This window comes from Malaclemys terrapin, chromosome 12, assembly GCF_027887155.1.
Source record: "Malaclemys terrapin pileata isolate rMalTer1 chromosome 12, rMalTer1.hap1, whole genome shotgun sequence".
Classification (NCBI taxonomy): Eukaryota; Metazoa; Chordata; order Testudines; family Emydidae; genus Malaclemys; species Malaclemys terrapin.
Window position 1 is genome coordinate 36,283,713 of NC_071516.1, and position 19,296 is coordinate 36,303,008.

General features: G+C 44.4%; 1 protein-coding gene across 1 annotated transcript; it reads left to right on the top strand.

The window, feature by feature from the left end:
- Window positions 1-13,422: 13,422 nt before the first annotated feature.
- On the top strand, window positions 13,423-14,382 carry LOC128846823 (olfactory receptor 6A2-like). The gene has a single exon (XM_054046060.1). The coding sequence runs from the start codon at window positions 13,426-13,428 to the stop codon at window positions 14,380-14,382; it is 957 nt and encodes a 318-aa protein (XP_053902035.1). The 5' UTR covers window positions 13,423-13,425.
- The last annotated feature ends 4,914 nt before the right edge of the window (window positions 14,383-19,296 follow it).

Here is a 19,296-nt window from a genome sequence, read left to right on the forward strand (position 1 = left end):
CTTAAAGGAACCTGGAGTGCATGTGCCACACTTCTAGTAAGATAACGGGTACTTTCCTCAGAGGGATTAGTATCAGGGGAGCTACTGGCAGGCTCAGAATCACCTCTTTGTGGTGAAGAGGAGGCTTCTCTCCCAGGGGAAGAGAGAACAATGTATGCAGCTGATACATGCGGTGGTGAAACTGGCACTGCCGGGTGAGATTCGTTAGCAGACCCAGGCTGTGCAGGGGGAGGAGGCAGCACGGGCTGCTGCTGCTGCTGAATGTTACTGAAGAAATCTAAAATATCCTCAGCAGTTTCCTCCTCACTGTCAGATCTAACTAATTGGGGATAAAGGGGAGCAGAAGGAATTGCTTGAACGGGATTAGGATACACAGGAGCAGAAGGAATCGCTCTAGGGGGTAGACAGTTGGATGCCTTGCATTTAAGCTGTAAATGTTGCACTTGGGCTTTTAACTTTTCCTGGGAGTCCTTTAGACTCCGCACTCGAGACTCGTGGAGTCTCTTTGTTGCTTCCTCCCACCAACAGACAAATTGCTCCCACTGTGTATCAGAGGCTTTTGGTGAAGCCAGAGTTTCTTTAAGGTATTTAAGTTTGTCTAAATCAAAGGTACCTTCTAGTGGACATTGTTTAGATGGATTTGCACGCGTGTAAAGATTCCAATTATCTAAATACCTGCAGGTTTTCGGGCCATAATGTACGTACATGAAATAAGCTGGGGTACCCTTAGGGGGTGAGAGGGAAGACTTAGACTGTCCCCCACCCATTTTCCAATCACACACTCAAAGGGGAAGGATGCCCTGTCCGCGCTAGCGGCTCATAAACTAAGGATCTCTCCCTACAGGGTATTCACACAGGAGTGACTAACGAGGATAGCCATGACCCCCTACACCTCCCTTCAGCAAAGAGCGTCGGCTAATCTCAGAGAGAAAGTGCCGCTTACTCTGTTGCATCCAGTGAGATGGTCAGACTGTCAGTGGCTCACACGGAGAGGAAAAGGGGAGGGAAGATGGGTGCACACACTCCTAGACCCAGGTAGCCTCCTCGCCGGACGATGCCAGGCCGAGTCAACCTACATGGGTCGGATCTCCTAAAAGATCCTCTAGTTACCGGGCTTGCGTTAGAGTAGTTCTGGTCACGAGCCAAAAGACTTCGCAGAGTACTCTGGGCGTCTTCCGGTAACACTCAATTCACACTGTGTACACACACACACACACACACACACACACACACACACCAACATACCAAGGCCTTATACCAGGTACTACTCCTGAGTACCTCCAGGTACTATTCCCAAGTACCTTGATGCATCACTTGAGGCGGTAAAAACCCCTCTTGAGGCAGTAACAACTCCTCAATACAGGTGCAAACCCTATGCACCTAGCATATGCTTACAGGGGGCGGCAAACAATTCCCCTATTACGCCGCTCAGCATCTGACCTTGCTGCACAGTCAATAAGTTCGGATGGCGTGAGCCCAACAGGGGCAGACGGCCCCACGGACAGTCCTCCTCCGACACCCCAATAGAGATTTCAAAAGGTCTCTTACCTCTATTGTGGCGCCATGGGGTTCGAAGGGGAACGATCCGTAGCAGCTGCCGTTGCCTCAGTGGGCGTTGCCATCCCGGAGGAGCCCCCAAATTGTCGGAGAAAAACTGAGTTCTCACTATTTTGTTTAGGTACAGCAAGTCAGAAGCTTTATTAACTCTCACATGTGCAGAAGAGAGAGCAAAGCAGGTCTCTCTCTGGTAACTAATTACAGCAAGCATTTATACCTTTCATTACAGAAATAATGAGGGACAGCTGCATTTTGTTTATACATAGGCCATCTTGATATCTCATTTCCTCACTTGTTTTGACTCTTGCCTACATACAATTAGTTTCTATACCTTATCTACACAAGGTCTTCTACACCTTATCTATACTGAGGTCACAATGACTTCTTACACAGCTCTTTCTCACCCGCCTCACACAATCCTCGCTTCTACAAATCTCGCGTTATCAGGGTTATCAGGGTCACAGCTAGCTTGACTCTTGCTAACAAAGACTGTCTCTTGCTAACGAAGCCTGACTCTTGCTAACAACCATCATGCATTGCAGTTCCCTTCTGTCAGTTCTTTTCTCTGCTTCCACAGGGGACAAGATACTTTCAAATCTTGGGGGGGGGGGAGGCTTTTGTTTGTGTTCTTTGTTTGGGAGTGTGTTCGTTCTCGGGGACTGAGAGGGACCAGACATCAATCCAGGTTCTCCACATCTTTCTAAACAAGCCTCTCCTATTTCAAACTTGTAAGTAAATAGCCAGGCAAGGCGTGTTAGTTTTCCTTTGTTTTCTCAACTTGTAAATGTACCTTTTACTAGAGTGTTTATCTTTGTTTGCTGTACTTTGAACCTGAGACTAGAGGGGAGTCCTCTGAGCTCTTTAAGTTTGATTACCCTGTAAGGTTAATTTCCATACTGATTTTACAGAGATGATTTTTACCTTTTTCTTTAATTAAAAACCTTCTTTTTAAGAACCTGATTGATTTTTCCTTGTTTTAGATCCAAAGGGGTTTTGGATCTTGATTCACCAGGAGTTGGTGGGAGGAAGGAGGGGGGATGGTTAATTTCTCCCTGTTGTAGATCCCAGGGGGGGTTGGAACTGATTCACCAGGAGTTGGTGGGAGGAAGGAGGGGAATGGTTAATTTCCCCTTGTTTTAAATCCAAGGGGTTTGGATTTGTTTTCATCAGGGAATGGGTGAAGGTTTTTCAAGGCTTCCCAGGGAGGGAATCCATTGAAATGGTGGCAGCCGAACCAGAGCTAAGCTGGTAGTTAAGCTTAGAAGTTTTCATGCAGGCCCCTACATTTGTACCCTAAAGTTCAAAGTGGGGATCCAGCCCTGACACTTCTTAAACAGCAATCCTCCAATTACCAGATGGCCCTGAGAAGCGCTAGAAATCAGTCCCCGGAATGTCCGGGAAGGAATGGAGGGAGCCAATTGGCAGGAGTTAACCCTGAGGTTTGGGCGGAGGAGGGAGGCGTCGCTCGGGCCCAGAATGCTTCCCCAGTGCATATTTCCCTCAAGGAAGGAAGCAGGCCGGTCCGAATTTGACAATACCCTCTTAAGTTGACCACTAGAATTGGGTTAAAACCTCTGATTCAAAAGTTTCTGCAGTATGGATGGCTCAGGGAAGGTACGTCCGCATACAATAGCCCAATCCTGGGGGTGCCTAAGCCTAATGGCCAGTATCGGTTGGTCCAGGACCTAAGACAGATTAACAAGTTAATAGAGGCCCCCTATCCAGTTGTCCCGAATCCCCATACTATTCTGGGCCAAGTTCCCAAAAATCACAGTTGGTTCTCTGTCATAGATTTAAAAGATGCCTTCTTTTCCATCCCCTTTGATCTGGAGTCTCAGAGACTGTTTGCCTTTGAGTGGGAGGACCCAGATACCCACTACAAAGCTCAATACCTTTGGACCGTTGTCCCACAAGACTTACCTGTGCACCCGAGATTTTTGGTAGCCAGTTAAGAAGGGACCTCGCCCCATTCCTGGCTAAACACCCTTCATGTAATATAGTCCAATATTGTGATGATTTGCTCTTAAGTACTGAAACAGAGGCAGCCTGTGAAGAGCAAACTATAGAACTCCTTAATTACCTTGGGGCACAGGGATATAAGGTCTCAAGGGAAAAAGCACAACTGGTTAAGCAGCAGGTCATTTTCCTTGGGTATTATTTGTGTCAGGGAAGTCGTAATCTGGGTAAAGAAAGAATCCAGGTGATACTTAATTGTCCCCAACCCCGGAACCCCCGAGAATTAAGGGCTTTCCTGGGATTGACTGGCTTTTGTCGGCTCTGGATCCCTGACTACGGGGGAAGAGCCAAACCACTGTATGAATCTTTAACTAAAGAAGGTCTGCTCCATTGGACGTGGACCAGAGAGATGGAAAAAGCATTTCGAGAGCTAAAAAAGGCCTTGGTTAAGCCTCCCGCTCTAGCCCTGCCAGACCCCCGGAGACCATTTACCCTATACCTTCATGAAAGGGGAGGGGTGGCTTCTGGATTTCTGTGTCAAAGGTCGGGACCAACCTGGCGACCCATTGGATATTACTCAAAGGTGTTGGACCCTGTTGCCAAGGGGTGGCCTGCCTGCTTACGGGCCATGGCAGCCACCGCTCTTCTTGTACAGGAGGCTGAAAAGTTGACCCTGGGGGGGAACACTGAGGTTCTGGTTCCCCACGGGGTGCCTCAAATACGGGGACAGGCGCTGGGGAAAAGCATCTAAATCCCAGCCGACATACCAAATATGAAGTAGGGCTCTTACTAGCCCCTAACTTAACCTTTAGGACAGTTAGCTCCCTCAATCCAGCTACCCTATTGCCTGATCCTTGAGTCTCCCATGAGACTGGTCCCACTCATGACTGTATTGAAGTTTTACAACAGGAAACCAAACCCCGCCGTTACCTCTCGGACTTGCCTTGGCCCAATCCTGAAATTGAGGGGTACGTTGACGGGTCCAGTTATGTGATAGATAGAAAAAGGTATACCGGAGCAACAGTAGTAATTAAGGACAAAGAAGTATACAAGTTTAAACTTAGTCCTAATTTGTCCGCCCAAGCAGCGGAACTAGTGGCTCTTATTGAGGCTCTCCGGTTGGGGACCGGGAAAACTATTAACCTGTATACTGATAGTCGCTATGCCTACATGGTGGTACATGCTCACGGGACCCTGTGGAGAGAAAGGGGATTTATCACAGCGTCAGGTCAAAGAATCGCACATGGGAGTCTCATCAAAACACTTCTTGAGGCCCTAATGCTTCCCCTCCGGGTCGCCGTAATACATGTGCAGGCCCATGGAAGGGCCCCGGAGGCCGAACAACGTAGATATAATCAATTGGCTGATCAGGCCGCAAAGGAGGCCGCACGGGAAGGGGCCTCATGGCTCCTCTTGATTCAAGATACAGAAGTTCAAAACTCCCCTCCCCAATACACAACTGACGAAGTGTGCCACGTGCAGGCTGCGGGGGCCCGGCAGGTTCCCTCTGGATGGTAGAAATTACCAGGGGGGGAGATTTTTGTCCCCCGACCAGTGCTTCAGAAAATTCTTTGGCACATACATAAGGAGGGACATATGGGGTCAGGGCAATGGTTGATTTGGCCACCCAATCCTTTAAGGGGCTGGGCATGCACATGGAAGCCCAGAGAATTGTTAGTAATTGCCTTGTTTGTCAACGAACCAACCAAAAGGGGTGTGGCCCTCCCACCCCAATGGGAGGCCGGCCATGGGCCACATACCCTTTCCAGAAGTGGCAGCGTGACCCCCTTACACCACGGTGGGACGGCCCACACACTGTCTCGCTCATCAGCCAAGCTGCAGTTAAAGTTCTTGGGAGTGACAAATGGGCACACCATACACGGGTAAAGCGGTTTCTGAACCCTAACCCGGAGATTGAACCAGCGGAAGAGGACACCAGCCCTCTAACCGTCCCGGCTCTGGACGCCTGGGGTGGCACAGGTGAAGACTCCACCTGGGAGTATCAGTACTTGGACGGACTAAAGGGACTGTTTAGAAAAAGATAATGAAATTATTGTTAATATCTTTGTTTCTGTGCTTCCACCACTATTATGGTTGGGAAAATAGGTTTTTTACAGCTGGGGGAGACAATAGCAAAATCCTTTAACCTCAGTAACTGTTGGGTATGCGGAGGCCCAGGGGAATTAAATGAATGGCCTTGGGTAGCCCAACCGGTACAGCCCAAATGGTGGCTCAGCAATTTGAGTATAGTCCACGACGGAACGGGGGTTTGGACTGAGGATAGTAGCCCCTGGCGACTGTATTCTTCTGGAATGGGTATTCTCTGCCTTAATCGAACAAGGCGGGAGGGAGTGTACTTGGGAGAAAGCAAGTGTGATTGGACTCTATCCCCAGGGTTTGATTGCTGGGACCCTTATTGTCGTCCGTATGACTGTTCTAGATATCAGGGGCGATGGAACCAGACCCATGTGAGGCTCACCAATAATAGTTGGGTGAAATGCTCCAAACAATACTACCCTACGGCCGAGGGTTGCAGGGCGGTAGGACGGGATGGGTTCTTCAATGTCCTATTCCCGAGTTGCCAGCTAGACAACACCACTAGTAAGGACCACGTGGTACGGTGGTTTCAGTGGGCATGGCAGAATCAGAATGGAACTCGAGTATGGGGTTTTAAACAATTCTGGTCTAACACCAATCAGCCAAAATGGGGCTGCGATTGTGTCTGGAAAGCAGGAGCTGGGGTGTGGAGATGTAATTATTGCAACTCAGCTGATGGAATTGTGGGGGGACCTTTAGGGCCAGGTAATCCTTTATATTTTGACCATCTAGAGGACGACGAGAAAGAGGAAACCTGGGATGGCCCCTTTGCTAATGGAACCTGGGCTCTAAAAGGCCATTATTGGATCTGCGGGTCCTATGCCTACCGAAGATTGCCTCCAAATTGGTCTGGGATATGTTATGTTGGATATATAAGACCCTTGTTCTTTCTATTACCCCAGATGCAGGGAAATAAATTGGGAATTAAGATGTATGATGATTTAATTAGAGAAAGGCGGTTTGTGGATTCCACCCTGACCGCTGGAAGCTCCCAAAAGTGGGGAGCTCAGGAGTGGCCACCCGAAAGGATTATACAACATTATGGACCAGCCACTTGGAATCCCAATGAGTTACTATCCGGGGCCAGAGAACCTATTTATAACCTAAATCGAATAATTAGGTTACAGGCTGTCTTAGAAATCTTAACTAACCAAACAGCCGCAGCTCTCGATCTCTTGGCCGATCAATCAACCCAAATGAAGAGTGCAATCTATCAGCACCATATAGTCCTTGACTATTTACTGGCGGAGGAAGGAGGGGTTTGTGTGAAATTAAATGAGTCTAATTGCTGCTTACAAATTGACGATAATGGAAAAGCAGTAAAGCATCTAACAAAGGAAATGAGAAAGTTAGCCCATGTCCCCGTCCAAACCTGGGGAGGGTGGAATATGGACTGGGTTTACTTCCTGGTTACCGCAACTGGGATGGCTTCGAAAAGGCTTCCTCCTCTTTGTACTCTTTATTGTAACCCTATTAATCCTAGCTTGCTTTGCTCCCTGTATAGTGGCACTGATCAGACGAATGACTAATCAAATTGTATACCAGCAAATGATAGCACTGTACCAGCCAGTGAAGGCTGAAGATTGGGGGCCATAAAGCTCTCAAAATGCTTTTAAGGGGGAGAATCCTGTTAGAGCAACAGGTCAACTATTTGCTTATAAGCCCAGCTGTCATATCAGGAGCAACGGCTGTCTCTGCAAAATACCCGCTGCAGCCCTCTGTGCAGCAAGATTATGCGATAAGACAAGGTGGCCAAACCACCAGCCTAGGTGAGACAGACAGGCACTGCTTTTTCAGTCTAACATATGCCTCAGAGTGGAGTGCAGGGGGGAGAGAAGGAGGGTGCTAAGGAAAGAGGTGATAAGTTCAAGTAAAATGTTAAACCGCATCCTGTTATGTATCCATTCCCTTGCCTCTCTCTCAATCTGCATACAAGGCCTTTTGAAATGTTCCTTCCGCATACGCGTATAACGTATGCATGCTAAGTTGTTTGTTGCTAGGTATAAAAAGGCTTGCTCCACACTTGTAAGGGGCTCTCTCTCTGGCATTAGCCGAGGGGAGCACCCACTCAGCTGACTGGTCAATAAAAACTTAAAGCCGTCTTCTAGACTCCCGTGCCTCCTTGGGGTAATTGGGCAGCTCCAGGGGGAAACGAGCCCATTTGGCTAACATCAGGACTTTTGACTAAAACTGTGTTACTCTGGATTTAAAACTCTTTAAAGGAGAGCAGAATCAAGTCCATTGGCCATACTCCACTTATGCTTGTTTACATCATGGTGTGTGAAAGCCGACTCGAGCCCACTGATTGTTGTTTACATCCCTGACTGTCCCTCTTGGTCTGCCTTGGTTTTGTATATTACACATCCTTCTGTGTTTGGACAATGAATAATTTTGGATGCTACCATAACATAAGACTGGGATTTTAAAAGGTGCCTATGGGAGTTAGGTGCTAAAATCCTTTGAAATTCAGTGGTAGTGGGTTACCTGTCTTCCATAGACTACTTTAAAAGTTCCAGCATAAATATTTATAGTAGTTTCTAGTTCTCTCTCTCTACAGGAATTTGGAAATGTCACCATTGCCAGATGCTCTGGAGGAAAACATAAGAATAACAATTGCCTAAGGATTTGCAAAGGAAGTTAAGGAAATTAGGTGCCTAATTCCATCTGGGTGCTTAACTCCCTTATGTGTCTTTGAAAATCCCAGCCTTTTAAAGTTGGGCTCATTTCAGAGTTGAACATGGGACCTGTTATAATAATTAGGCATAAAAATTTACTCTAATTGTGAGCTCAACTGTAAAAAGTATGTGAAAGATCATAAGATATCACAATAACCTCTAATAACAATGGGGAAACATTGATGGGAAAAGGTATAAATGGGAATCAGAAAAACTGAATTAGTCCAAACAAAAAGGTCTCCTGTTAAAACGCAGAGACTGTTTTAAGACTATCCCTGGTAAACAAGAAAAGAGTGGAAATCAGTGAAACAAAATTGGTATGTAAGAAATGAGGACTGACTAGTAGAAAAAACAATGAAGGGATGGGGTATTCCACCCATCACTCCCTTTTGGGGTGCTTCAAAAAAGAAACTTTGGGGAAAAATGGCTACTGGAATGAGCTTTTCCATCATGGCTGTGAGCCCATGGACAGTTATCACCATCTTTGATACGACCTTGGAGACTCAAACAAGGGTTTTTTTTTCCTTCGAAAAGCTCTCTCCAGCTCCAGGGAAAGGGAACAAGGGATGATGTTTCAAAGAAAGATTTATTTAATACATTATATTTCAAAGACTTTAACTGTTTCCCCTTCTTTTCTGTACCTTTCATAAAAGGTCAAAGGGGTTTTAATGGTGTGTTTGCAATGGCACTGAGCAGGCTGAGGTCTCTGTGTATCAAAACTTGTTTAACATGTTTAATGTTGGACAGTGACTGGGTTATATTAACACCTTCGGCCCATTTATTCCATTTAAATTAATACAACAGACTCCTTAAGACTGAAAGTGAGGCTCATACACCTACATTATGTTGCCATTTAGACATAATGAGAAAACAGAAAAAGATCCATCAGTAGATGACGTTGGTGCTGTGATGTCTTGGGAAGGATATCCATCTATCAATCCACCATTCGAAGGTCTTAAGGCTGCAATTTTCAAAGGAGTGGAAGGGAGGGAGGGCCCAAATCAACATTGAAATAGATTTAGGCACCTAAGGCCAGATATATAAAGGTATTTAGCTGCCTAACTCCCAAAATCATGGGAGTTAGGCACCTTGGGCTAGATTCACAAAGGGACTTATTCATTTAACAGACACTTTAGGTGCCTAATTCCCAGATGTAGGCATCACTGGTATTCACAAAACCCCCGCTCAGCTGCCACTGAACCCTGAAGGTGCCTAACATCACTCGACACCTAAATGTTTGCAGTAAAAGTTTCCCAGGCACCTATGTTTCTGCCTCTGGCCATGCTCATTGTTGCATGGTAGATGTCCAAGTGCCTAGAGGCCCAGTGTGGGTTTCAATCTGTTTATTGTTTTTATTGTAGTTTCTCTGTAATGCTTTCGCCTTTGGATTAAAGGTACTTGCTTAGAAAGAGATGGGTGGTAACTGGCAATACACCATTCAGAGCCCTCGGAGAGAAAGCAAAGTGCCAGCTGTGGCAGTTCAACAGACTGGGATATCACAGGGGAAGGCAGGGAGCTGTTCAGCCTTAAAATCTCCTGGTCAGAAGGTAGTGGGACAAGGATCCTGACCAGAGACAGGTGGCAGGTGGGGCCTGACTGGGCACTTGTGGAGGGGACAATACCGCTGCAGTTCTCCTGAGACTGACACTTATCTGGGAGACCACTGGTTCAAGGCCCACCTCTTCTTGATGGAGAGAAGGGATTTGCTGGTGGCTCAGCCACATGCTGGATGACTGTGCTAACCACTAGGCTAAGGGACAATCTGATGTGCCGCTTCCTCAATTGCTATTGTTGAAACTGTTCCACTTTGACTAAATAATTCATCAATGGACCAGCGAGCGAGAGAGAGACTGCGAGCATGAGACCGACTCTGTAGCCTGGTGGTTGGAGCGTTCTCCTGGGCTGTGGGAGACCAAGGATCTAGTCCTCCTGCTCTGAGGATGCTTTAATTATCCACAGTGGAAGAGCTTTCACAGGCGGGACTAGGGTCCCCATGTCAGAATAGCCCCTAGCCCAGAGGTTAGGGCCCTCATGCTAGAATTAGCAGATCCCTGTTCAGGGAGTTAGTCTCCTCCTGACTTCTTGCAAAAATGGCACAGGTGCCTAACTCCGGGAGATGGTTCATGGCTGAGAATCCCAAACAGATAGGTGCCTCCCTGCAGCCTGGGATTAAGACACCACACTCTCTGAGTGGTGCAAGGTTTAGCACCACCCCTCTCCTTGGCATCTCCCTTTGGCTAGCTTAGACGGCTCCCTGCCTAGCGTACTGGCTTTTGTGGATACCATTCTGAGATGCTTCTCTCTCCCCATTCATTGTAGAGGGAACCTGGGTACCCAACTCAGTCTTTGTGAATCCCAGTGATTTTTGAGGCACCTAAGTTCCTTTGTGAATCGACCCACAGGTGCCTATCTCCAGCTTTTGGGATCTAAATTCTTTGAAAATCTGTCCATTAGGCATTTTTGAAAATGTTGCCTTATGTCTACAAGATACTCTCTCTCTCTCTCCCCCCTCCCCCCATCTCTCTGTGTACAGTCAGATTTTCAAGGAATATAAATTTCAATGGGAGTTGGGCACCTAAATCCCTTAATCACCTTTGAAAATCCCAGACCTAATCACGAGCCATCCTTTCAACCACAGCATCTATTTCCCCTTCCTCCTTGGTTTATCTGTTTTTTATACTTCTCTCATCTATTTGTTTATCTGCACTTCTGTTATCCAGCTGGCATCCATTTGTCTGCCCAGTGTCCGTTTACCTGTGTCTTACACACCTGCCCACAATCACACTATTCTATCTTGAATTCATTTCAACTGCTGCTTGTTGCTTCTCTCAGAAGCTGTTTTTCCCCTCATTATTACTAAAGTAGCACCTAGAGGCTCCACGCAAGATCAACTCACAATTTGCCAGGTGCTGTATATACAGAACAAGAGGTCGTGGAGAGTATATAACCTAAATAGACAAGGCAGACAAAGGGTCAGAGGGGAAACAACCTGCTGAAGGTAACACAGCAGATTAGTGAGAGAACATAGGATAGGCTGATTTCTCTAGACTGATGAACATTATGGCTAGGAGGGTGAGATGATATTTGTTTATCTTGTGTGATTGCTTCCATTGGGAGAGTAATGATAATTTACAGACCAGTTCCCATGGGACAGAGAAGGGCTGATAATGACAGAACAAGGAGCAATGGTCTCAAGTTGCAGTGGGGGAGGTCCAGGTTGGATATCAGGAAAAACTATTTCACTAGGAGGGTGGTGAAACACTGGAATGCGTTACCTAGGGAGGTGGTGGAGTCTCCTTCCTTGGAGGTTTTTAAGGCCCGGCTTGACAAAGCCCTGGCTGGGATGATTTAGCTGGGAATTGGTCCTGCTTTGAGCAGGGGGTTGGACTAGATGACCTCTTGAGGTCCCTTCCAACTCTGATATTCTATGAATGTGCTAGCTACACCTGCATCAGCATGAGGCAAAGAACACTGCCAGTTCTTTACATCCTCTCTGCACTTTAAACACTCCAAGCTACATAAAGCCATTGGGAAGAGTCATATCTGTTAAGGGCAAGTTGATTTTTATTCTAATTGTTATCTTTACAATAAGTATATTTTTTTCCCATAGAATACCGAGTAGTGTTTTACAGAATGAGTCGTGGAGCTGATGAAAAGTATTTCATCAAAATGTGTCTTCTTTCTTGACACTTCCCTATTTAAGGGAACTCTTTATGGGAAAGTTGGCAACTTTGCTAGCCTTCTTACAAAACCTTCCAAAAGGTATCACATTCCAGGAGGTGTAAGGGAAACATTTTAGAAATGTATACATAGATGACATGTATACCTGGAGAATGTCTAGTTACTAGGATGCTGAGTGCATTAAAATAGAGATTAGACAGTGCGCGGAATAATGAGGGGAGAGATAGAGATTTTGATGGCGATGACTGTACGGTGTGTAGATCTATCTATCTATCTATCTATCTATCTATCTATCTATCTTATAGAGGTCTTTCTTAAATTTCTTATTTTATACAAATTGGTTAAGAGATGCAATTAAAAGATCAGTCAAAATATAATTAGCTCCGATTCTTCAAATGAAATCAAATGAATGTTGATCATTTATTTAAGAAGTGTCATACAGATCACAGCAAGACAATCCACTCTCTTTAGTACATGTCACACAATGGAGGTCCAGCCCAAGCCCAAATGTCTGCACAGCTATTTTTTGCACCATAGCATGAGCCTGTGTCTGCAGATCCAAACTCTGAAACTTGCTGCTGCAGGTTTGGGTTGGTTTGTTTGCTTTTGCAATTAAACATACCTATTGAATCCAACTAGCAACTTGATTGACTAAGTAATGACTGAGTAGAAGGTTGGTACAGGTATCCAGTGCAAGGTAATATTTTGGCTCCTTGCATTCCTTTACTCCCTCACTCCCTGGATGCAAATCTGTCTTTTATATTAATTTTAGTAACTCCTAGAGTACAGCTTGTTCTGGTCTCCATTGTAGTAGGCTCTGTACAAACATATAGACAATTATCATTGTTGTTTTTATGCTACAATATTTATGCTACAATAGTGCCTAGAGACTATCCCTTTTCTTCAGTTCAAATCTTTAAGTAATGACCTGTGTACTGGTTTCATCATTATTACATACTAAAGTCATATATTCTTCACCAGCGTCGACATAAGCACGAAGGATACCCAGTATTATTAGCAGTTTTGCTTTTCAAATATGCATAAGGGCCAGATTCTCAAAGGTATTTAGGGACCTAAAGATGCAGCTCGGCACCGAGTGGGGTTTTAAAAACTGCTTAAGCAGGTTAGGTGCCAAACACACTTAGGTAATTTAGGAGCACAAATGCTATTGAATTTCAATGAAATTTTTAATAGTAAGCCACTTAACCACTTTTGAAAATCTCACTGATTAGCATAAGCATTATCTGTAGTGTGAAAAAGATTAAAAATAAAATGTAAAAAGACAGTGGGAGAGACAGAGAAATATGGAATTAGATTGGCAGATAGGTTGATTGGTTGATAGATGTGTGTATAAGGGGATAAATCAATTGATCGATAGATAACATACTGATAATCACTAGTAGTAAATATGTTGTTGTTCTGATTATATATTTATTTATTACAGAGCTGGCTGCTAGACATGGAGATGAGAAATCAAACCAGTGACACAGAATTCATTCTCCTAGGGTTCCCCGTAGCTCCTCATCTGCAGCTCCTCTTCTTCATGAGCTTTCTCATTGCCTACACCTTAGTAGTGCTAGAAAATGTCATCATCATCATGACAATCTGGGTGAACTGTCACCTCCACTGTCCCATGTACTTCTTCCTGAGTAACCTGTCCTTCCTGGAAATCTGGTACATCACAGTCACCGTGCCCAAGACTATGGTCAACTTTGTGTTGGGGAGCAAACACATTTCCTTCACAGGCTGTATGACGCAGCTCTATTTCTTCCTAGGCTTGGGGAACACTGAGTGCATCCTCCTGGCCGTCATGGCCTATGACCGGTATGTTGCCATCTGCAACCCACTTCGTTACTTGGCCATTGTGAGCCAGGCTCTATGTATCCGCATGGCAGCTGGGTCCTGGCTCTGCGGCTTCTTCATCTCTGCATGTAAGGTGTTTCTTATATCTCAGCTGACATACTGTGGTCCCAATGTCATCAACCATTTCTTCTGTGATGTGTCCCCTCTCTTGAACTTAGCCTGCACAGACATGACCCAGGCAGCACTGGCAGATTTTGTTGCTGTCCTGTTTATCCTGCTGATTCCCCTCTCTGTAATAATCCTTTCCTATGCTTGTATCTTCTCCACCATTCTCCACATCCCCTCCACACGGGGCCACCAGAAAGCATTCTCCACTTGCGCATCACACCTCATTGTGGTCGTTATCTTCTATGTAGCCAGCATTTTCATCTACATCCGGCCCCAGGGCCTTCCATCCCACAACACCAACAAAATTGTTTCTGCTCTCTACGCCATTGTTGTCCCACTCTTCAACCCCATCATCTACTGTCTGAGGAACAAGGAGGTCAAAGAGGCCCCGAAGAAGACTTTGATCAGAAAAGGAGTTCCACTGCAGAAACATCAGTACACTTAGTTAGAAATGGAGGGTGCGGGAAAGGAAGAAAATGGAAAAAATAAAATTGAACTCAACTCAGGGATCGCTGGATGAAAATCTCTGGTCTGTATTATGCCATAGGTCAAACTAGATGATCATGATGGGCCCTTCTGGCCTTAAAATCTCAGAATCTATTAAAGCCTATCACTATGAGCAGAACTTCAACTTGAGCATGCAGTAGCACCATCAAGTCCTTGTGTTCTCTGGGGACACAGCAACCCATGCATTGTTCTCATGTCTCTATCCTACAATTCCGACATAGTTTGTTCTAACACCCTCTTCCCTTCCCACCATCTCACAGTCTCTTAACCTCAGCTTCATTCTGCACCTGCCCCTCATATTTTCCTCCCGGACCTTTTCCCTGTTCTATCCACCTGTTCCTTCTCCCTCCCCTTGTCTTTCCATTTCGCTAATACCCTCCTAATTAAACTCACCCAAGGAAGAAAGAAATGGTGGCACTCACATGACGTTTGCCGCCATCCTATTGATTGATTTGCTTGTTGTTCTTTAGATTGCAAGGGACTGTCTGCTAATCTGTGTTTATGCAGAACTGAGCACAACGGGGTCCTGATCTTGGCTGATTCATGGACGCTACCATAATAAACACGATTAATGATAAATAACAAAACAACATTTTTTTGTATTTTGGTCTAAATGTTCTGTTTTTTCAACCAAAACATCTGAAACTGGAAAATGTTTTTTTTTTTAAATATAAAAAAAAACACCCTAGTTTTTCAATTAAAAATAAGATTTTTCCACAAAATTGAAAATTTTACCAGATAAGTTATTTTACTGAAAATAATTTTAGAAATTTGAACATTTCCCGTTTTTGCTCTTTCTTCTTGAGCAAAGTCCCCCAAAATTTCACTGGAAAGTATTTAAAAAAATTTCCAGTGAAAAATAATTGGCATTTTTCAACCAGCTGTAGCAAGCAATATCATGTGGCCTGTACTATCAATCAAAGCTACCAAAGATATCTCATACTTCAATGTAAAATTCTCACATTGTCTACAGACCACAAATTACCTATGGGAATTATTTTGTGAAACATGAATACGTACAAGCAAATGGCAAGCTGTAACCATATATACATATATTAAGTAAATCATTTTTTTTAAATGTTAATCTTTGTCATGGGTGCACAGGTTTGGTGCTCTGGAACAGCTCTCAATCAGTACCCTCTTCAGTGTGACAACGCCACGCAGTGCACTTTCACTAGGGTAAGCCTCCTTGGCTTCAGTGCCTCCTGGGACAGACCTGGGAGTGTTCAGCACCTCTGTTTCATGCTGTGGGCTCCCCCCAGTCAATCCACATGGATAGGACACTTGGGGAAGCCTTACACACCACCAAAGGGGCCACACACCTCCAACTTCCGCAGTTAGCAGTGACTCCCAGCCACAGCCAGTGCTGTAAAACAGAAGGTTTATTAGTTGTCTGGAAAACAGTGTAAGAAAGTTCTTTGTTAGCACAAAAGCCAGAAAGTTACAGTAAAACCCATCTTGAGTAAACCCAGAGACCCCTGGCTCCCCCGTACAGCCCCCAAAACCAGATGATGGATTCACTTCCAACAACCCACCCTCAGTCATGTCCAGTTGTCCTTCCATCCTTTGTTGAGTTTCCCAGGCAAAACTTGTCACCTGGCCTCCACCTCTCTCTCTCTTTATTCTCCTGGCTGGCTTCTTGTAGAAGTTGCCCCTCTGTCCCTGGCCATCAGTTGCTAAGTTACAAAATATGAGGCCATTGTCTGGGGTCCTAGCAGCTAAGCCACAGTCAGACCCAATCATCTAAGGGTCTCTATAAAGATCAAACATTGTTATCCCACTGCCTGGTTAATCATGCAACACATAAGGGAAACTGAGGCATGCACACAATATTCATACAAATCATTAAGACCCCCCATTTCATCACAATCTCTAATTAATATTATGACTTATTATTCCATTTATTTAAAAGTCCTGTCTGGACACATGAGAGACTTTGTAATCAGTCTAGATATCAGGTTTCATGGAGGTATTATGGTTTTCAGGGTAAGGCACTGGACTAAGAGTAGGAAAGTCAATGAGAGTTGAATGCCTATTCCTCCTGGGGATGCAGGGTTGCTATAACCGTGTCAGTCCCAGGATATTAGAGAGAAAAGGTGCGTGAGGTAATAGCTTTTAATGGACCAACTCCTTGTCTCTATCTCCAACAGAAGTTGGTCCAATAAAATATATTACCTCACCCACCTTATTCCTCTTGGGCTCTTTTTAGAAAATCCCAGTCACTGTATTAAGCAGAATATTTTGGCTGGACCTTTAAGCAGAGGCAGATGGATTTCAGAACCAGGTTACTTCAGTTGGGACCAGATAGGCAACAATATTTCATCTATGCTACCTGAGGGAATGATGGAGATCATTCAGCCTCAGGTTTTCTTCCCTGGACCACATCAGGAGGGGATTTATGAAGGTGTTCAGTGGTGGCCTAACACTGTTTCAGTGGCAAAGCCTTCATTGGCCTTGATGGGAGCCGAGTTGGGCACATTTGAAATGCCATCTTTAGGCATGGAATTTCAGTGCCCCCTGTGGGTTCTGATGTGAGTGAATCACACACTGCAGCACCGTGGCAGTTATGGGAACAGAGCAACTCAATGATATCCAGTTGAATTTACTCACCAGGGCAGGACATAACCAGTAGTGCAACGGGAAATGTAGAGTTGCAGGACTCTGTCTCTCTGCTTGTCTAGCTGTCTATTGTCATATATAGCCCTCCGTCTACCCATGTAGGCTGAGATTTCAATGCTACTGAAGGTATTAGATTGGCCTATTCTCACTCATTTAAATAAGAATTGGGTGTCTAAATGCCCATGATGGATTGAAAATCTTCTCCTTAACATGTCTATGAAGTCTATGAGCTATTATTCATCTGTCTAACCATGCCATTCATTTTTCTGCCACTCCTTCTGTCCACAACTAATAATCTCTAGCTAGCATCGATATATTGGTCGAGGTATGCATTTGTAATGTGCCCAGTCACACTGTTTATAAGGCACTGATTCCCTTCTCACTTACCCTGGTATAAATCAGGAGTAATTCCATATGAGTCAATGAGTCTGAAACTTCGCTCGCTCACCTCAAAGTAAAGCAGGAGTAACTTCTTTGAAATAACTGGGGGTGCTTTTCCTCTCACTCACCTCTGTGTAAATCAGGAGTAACTGTAGTGGAGTTAGAGCTGGCTGAACATTTTTCATATTTTTTTCCACCAAGAAATGGGGTTTCATCAAAAATAAACTTTTTCAAATGAAAATGTCATTTCTGAATATTTTTTAAAACGTTTTTCTACAGGATATTCCTATTTGAAACAATATTTGTTCAATTTCCTTATGAGCTGAACATTTTCATTTTGTTTCACGTTTTGTACATTTTGGATTTTTTAAAACCCACCTTTTTATTTTTTAACTACTAAATCCATTTTTAGGTTGTGTTTTGTTTGTTTGCTACTTTTTCCTTTTATTTTTCTTCTCTTTTTCCACGTTGTAACTTATCAAAACTTCTGCAACATTGGAATGAGCAGCAATAGGAACAATAAAACTGGCTAATGCCACCACTCCGTAACTTTTGCAAAGCTGAGGAAATTTTGAAGTCAGTGTAGTTACAGCATTGTGAAACTGAGTGAGGAGAGAGACAAGGTGGGTGAGGTAATATCTTTTATAGGACCAACTTCTGTAGGCGAAAGAGACAAGCTCTTGTTGAAGAAGTTGATCCAACAAAAGATATTAACTCACCCACCTTGTCTTTCTCATATCCTGGAACCAATACGTCTACAGCAACACTGCAAACGTTTGAGGAAAATCAGATCTTACTTATTTGATTTTTAGCTTATCTCAGAAGCCTTCAGTGGTCCCTATTCTTGATCTCACTGAGAAAACTCACGGAAAAAATGTGTTTGTTCTTTGTGTGATTGCTTCCATTGGGATGCAGGTGTAATTTTCAGATCAGTTCTCGAGGGACACTGAAGGTAAATAAAGAGGCACATAAATATGTGTACCAGCATACTTCATGTAGCTGGAACTAAACTCTGCTCTTCATATCTACTCTGCTATCCAGCTACTCCAAGTTTGATTAGGGCTGCGTACACAGAAGTGGCTTGAACTTTGTTCTGATAATATACAAGGTTAAGGCAAGTTTTCCTTCTATTGCAAAGGTGTACTTCTGAAGTGTTCCCATTTTGTTTCTGAAATGTAAATCTGGATTAGACCTATATTGAAATTATGTACGGATGAATTTATCCATACATAACTTTAAATAGCCTGGGATTCTCGAAAGGACCTAGGGAATTAGAGGTCTGCAAGCCGTGGAAAGCCTATGGAAGTTTGATGCCTAACTCACTTATATGCAGTGTTGTAGCTGTGTCGGTAACAGGATATTAGAGAGACAAGGTGGGTGAGGTAATATTTGTATTAGACCAGCTTTTATTGGGGAGAGAGACAAGCTTTTGAGCTTACACAGACCTCTTCTGCAGGTCTGGGAAAGGTACTCTGAGCATCACAGAGAAATGGAAAGTGGAACAGATTGTTGGATATAAGTATTTAACACGTATTTCAAGGGACCCTTCAAGGTGAAGTGGCCCGTTAACACCCCTCCAGTCATAGGGGGAGAAGGAAGTGGAAGCAGGAAAGGCCGCCGGGAGGCAGTTGCTAGTGGGTTATAGATTGTTGTAAATCCAATATCTGTATTCTGCCAATGATTTTTAGTGTCTAGCAAAGTTATGAATTTAAGCTCCTGGCTCGTCATTTGAAAAGATTGAATAGAGACACTAAATTTATGGCTTATTATATCAATCTCTAATCCACTAACCCCGGTTCCATCCTAACTCATTCCCTCCTCCTTACTTTCCCCCAGTGACTGAAGGGGTGTT

Bases quoted from the DNA above. Each gene is read 5' to 3' on its own strand.
- LOC128846823 (XM_054046060.1), top strand. From the start codon at position 13,426: ATGGAGATGAGAAATCAAACCAGTGACACAGAATTCATTCTCCTAGGG.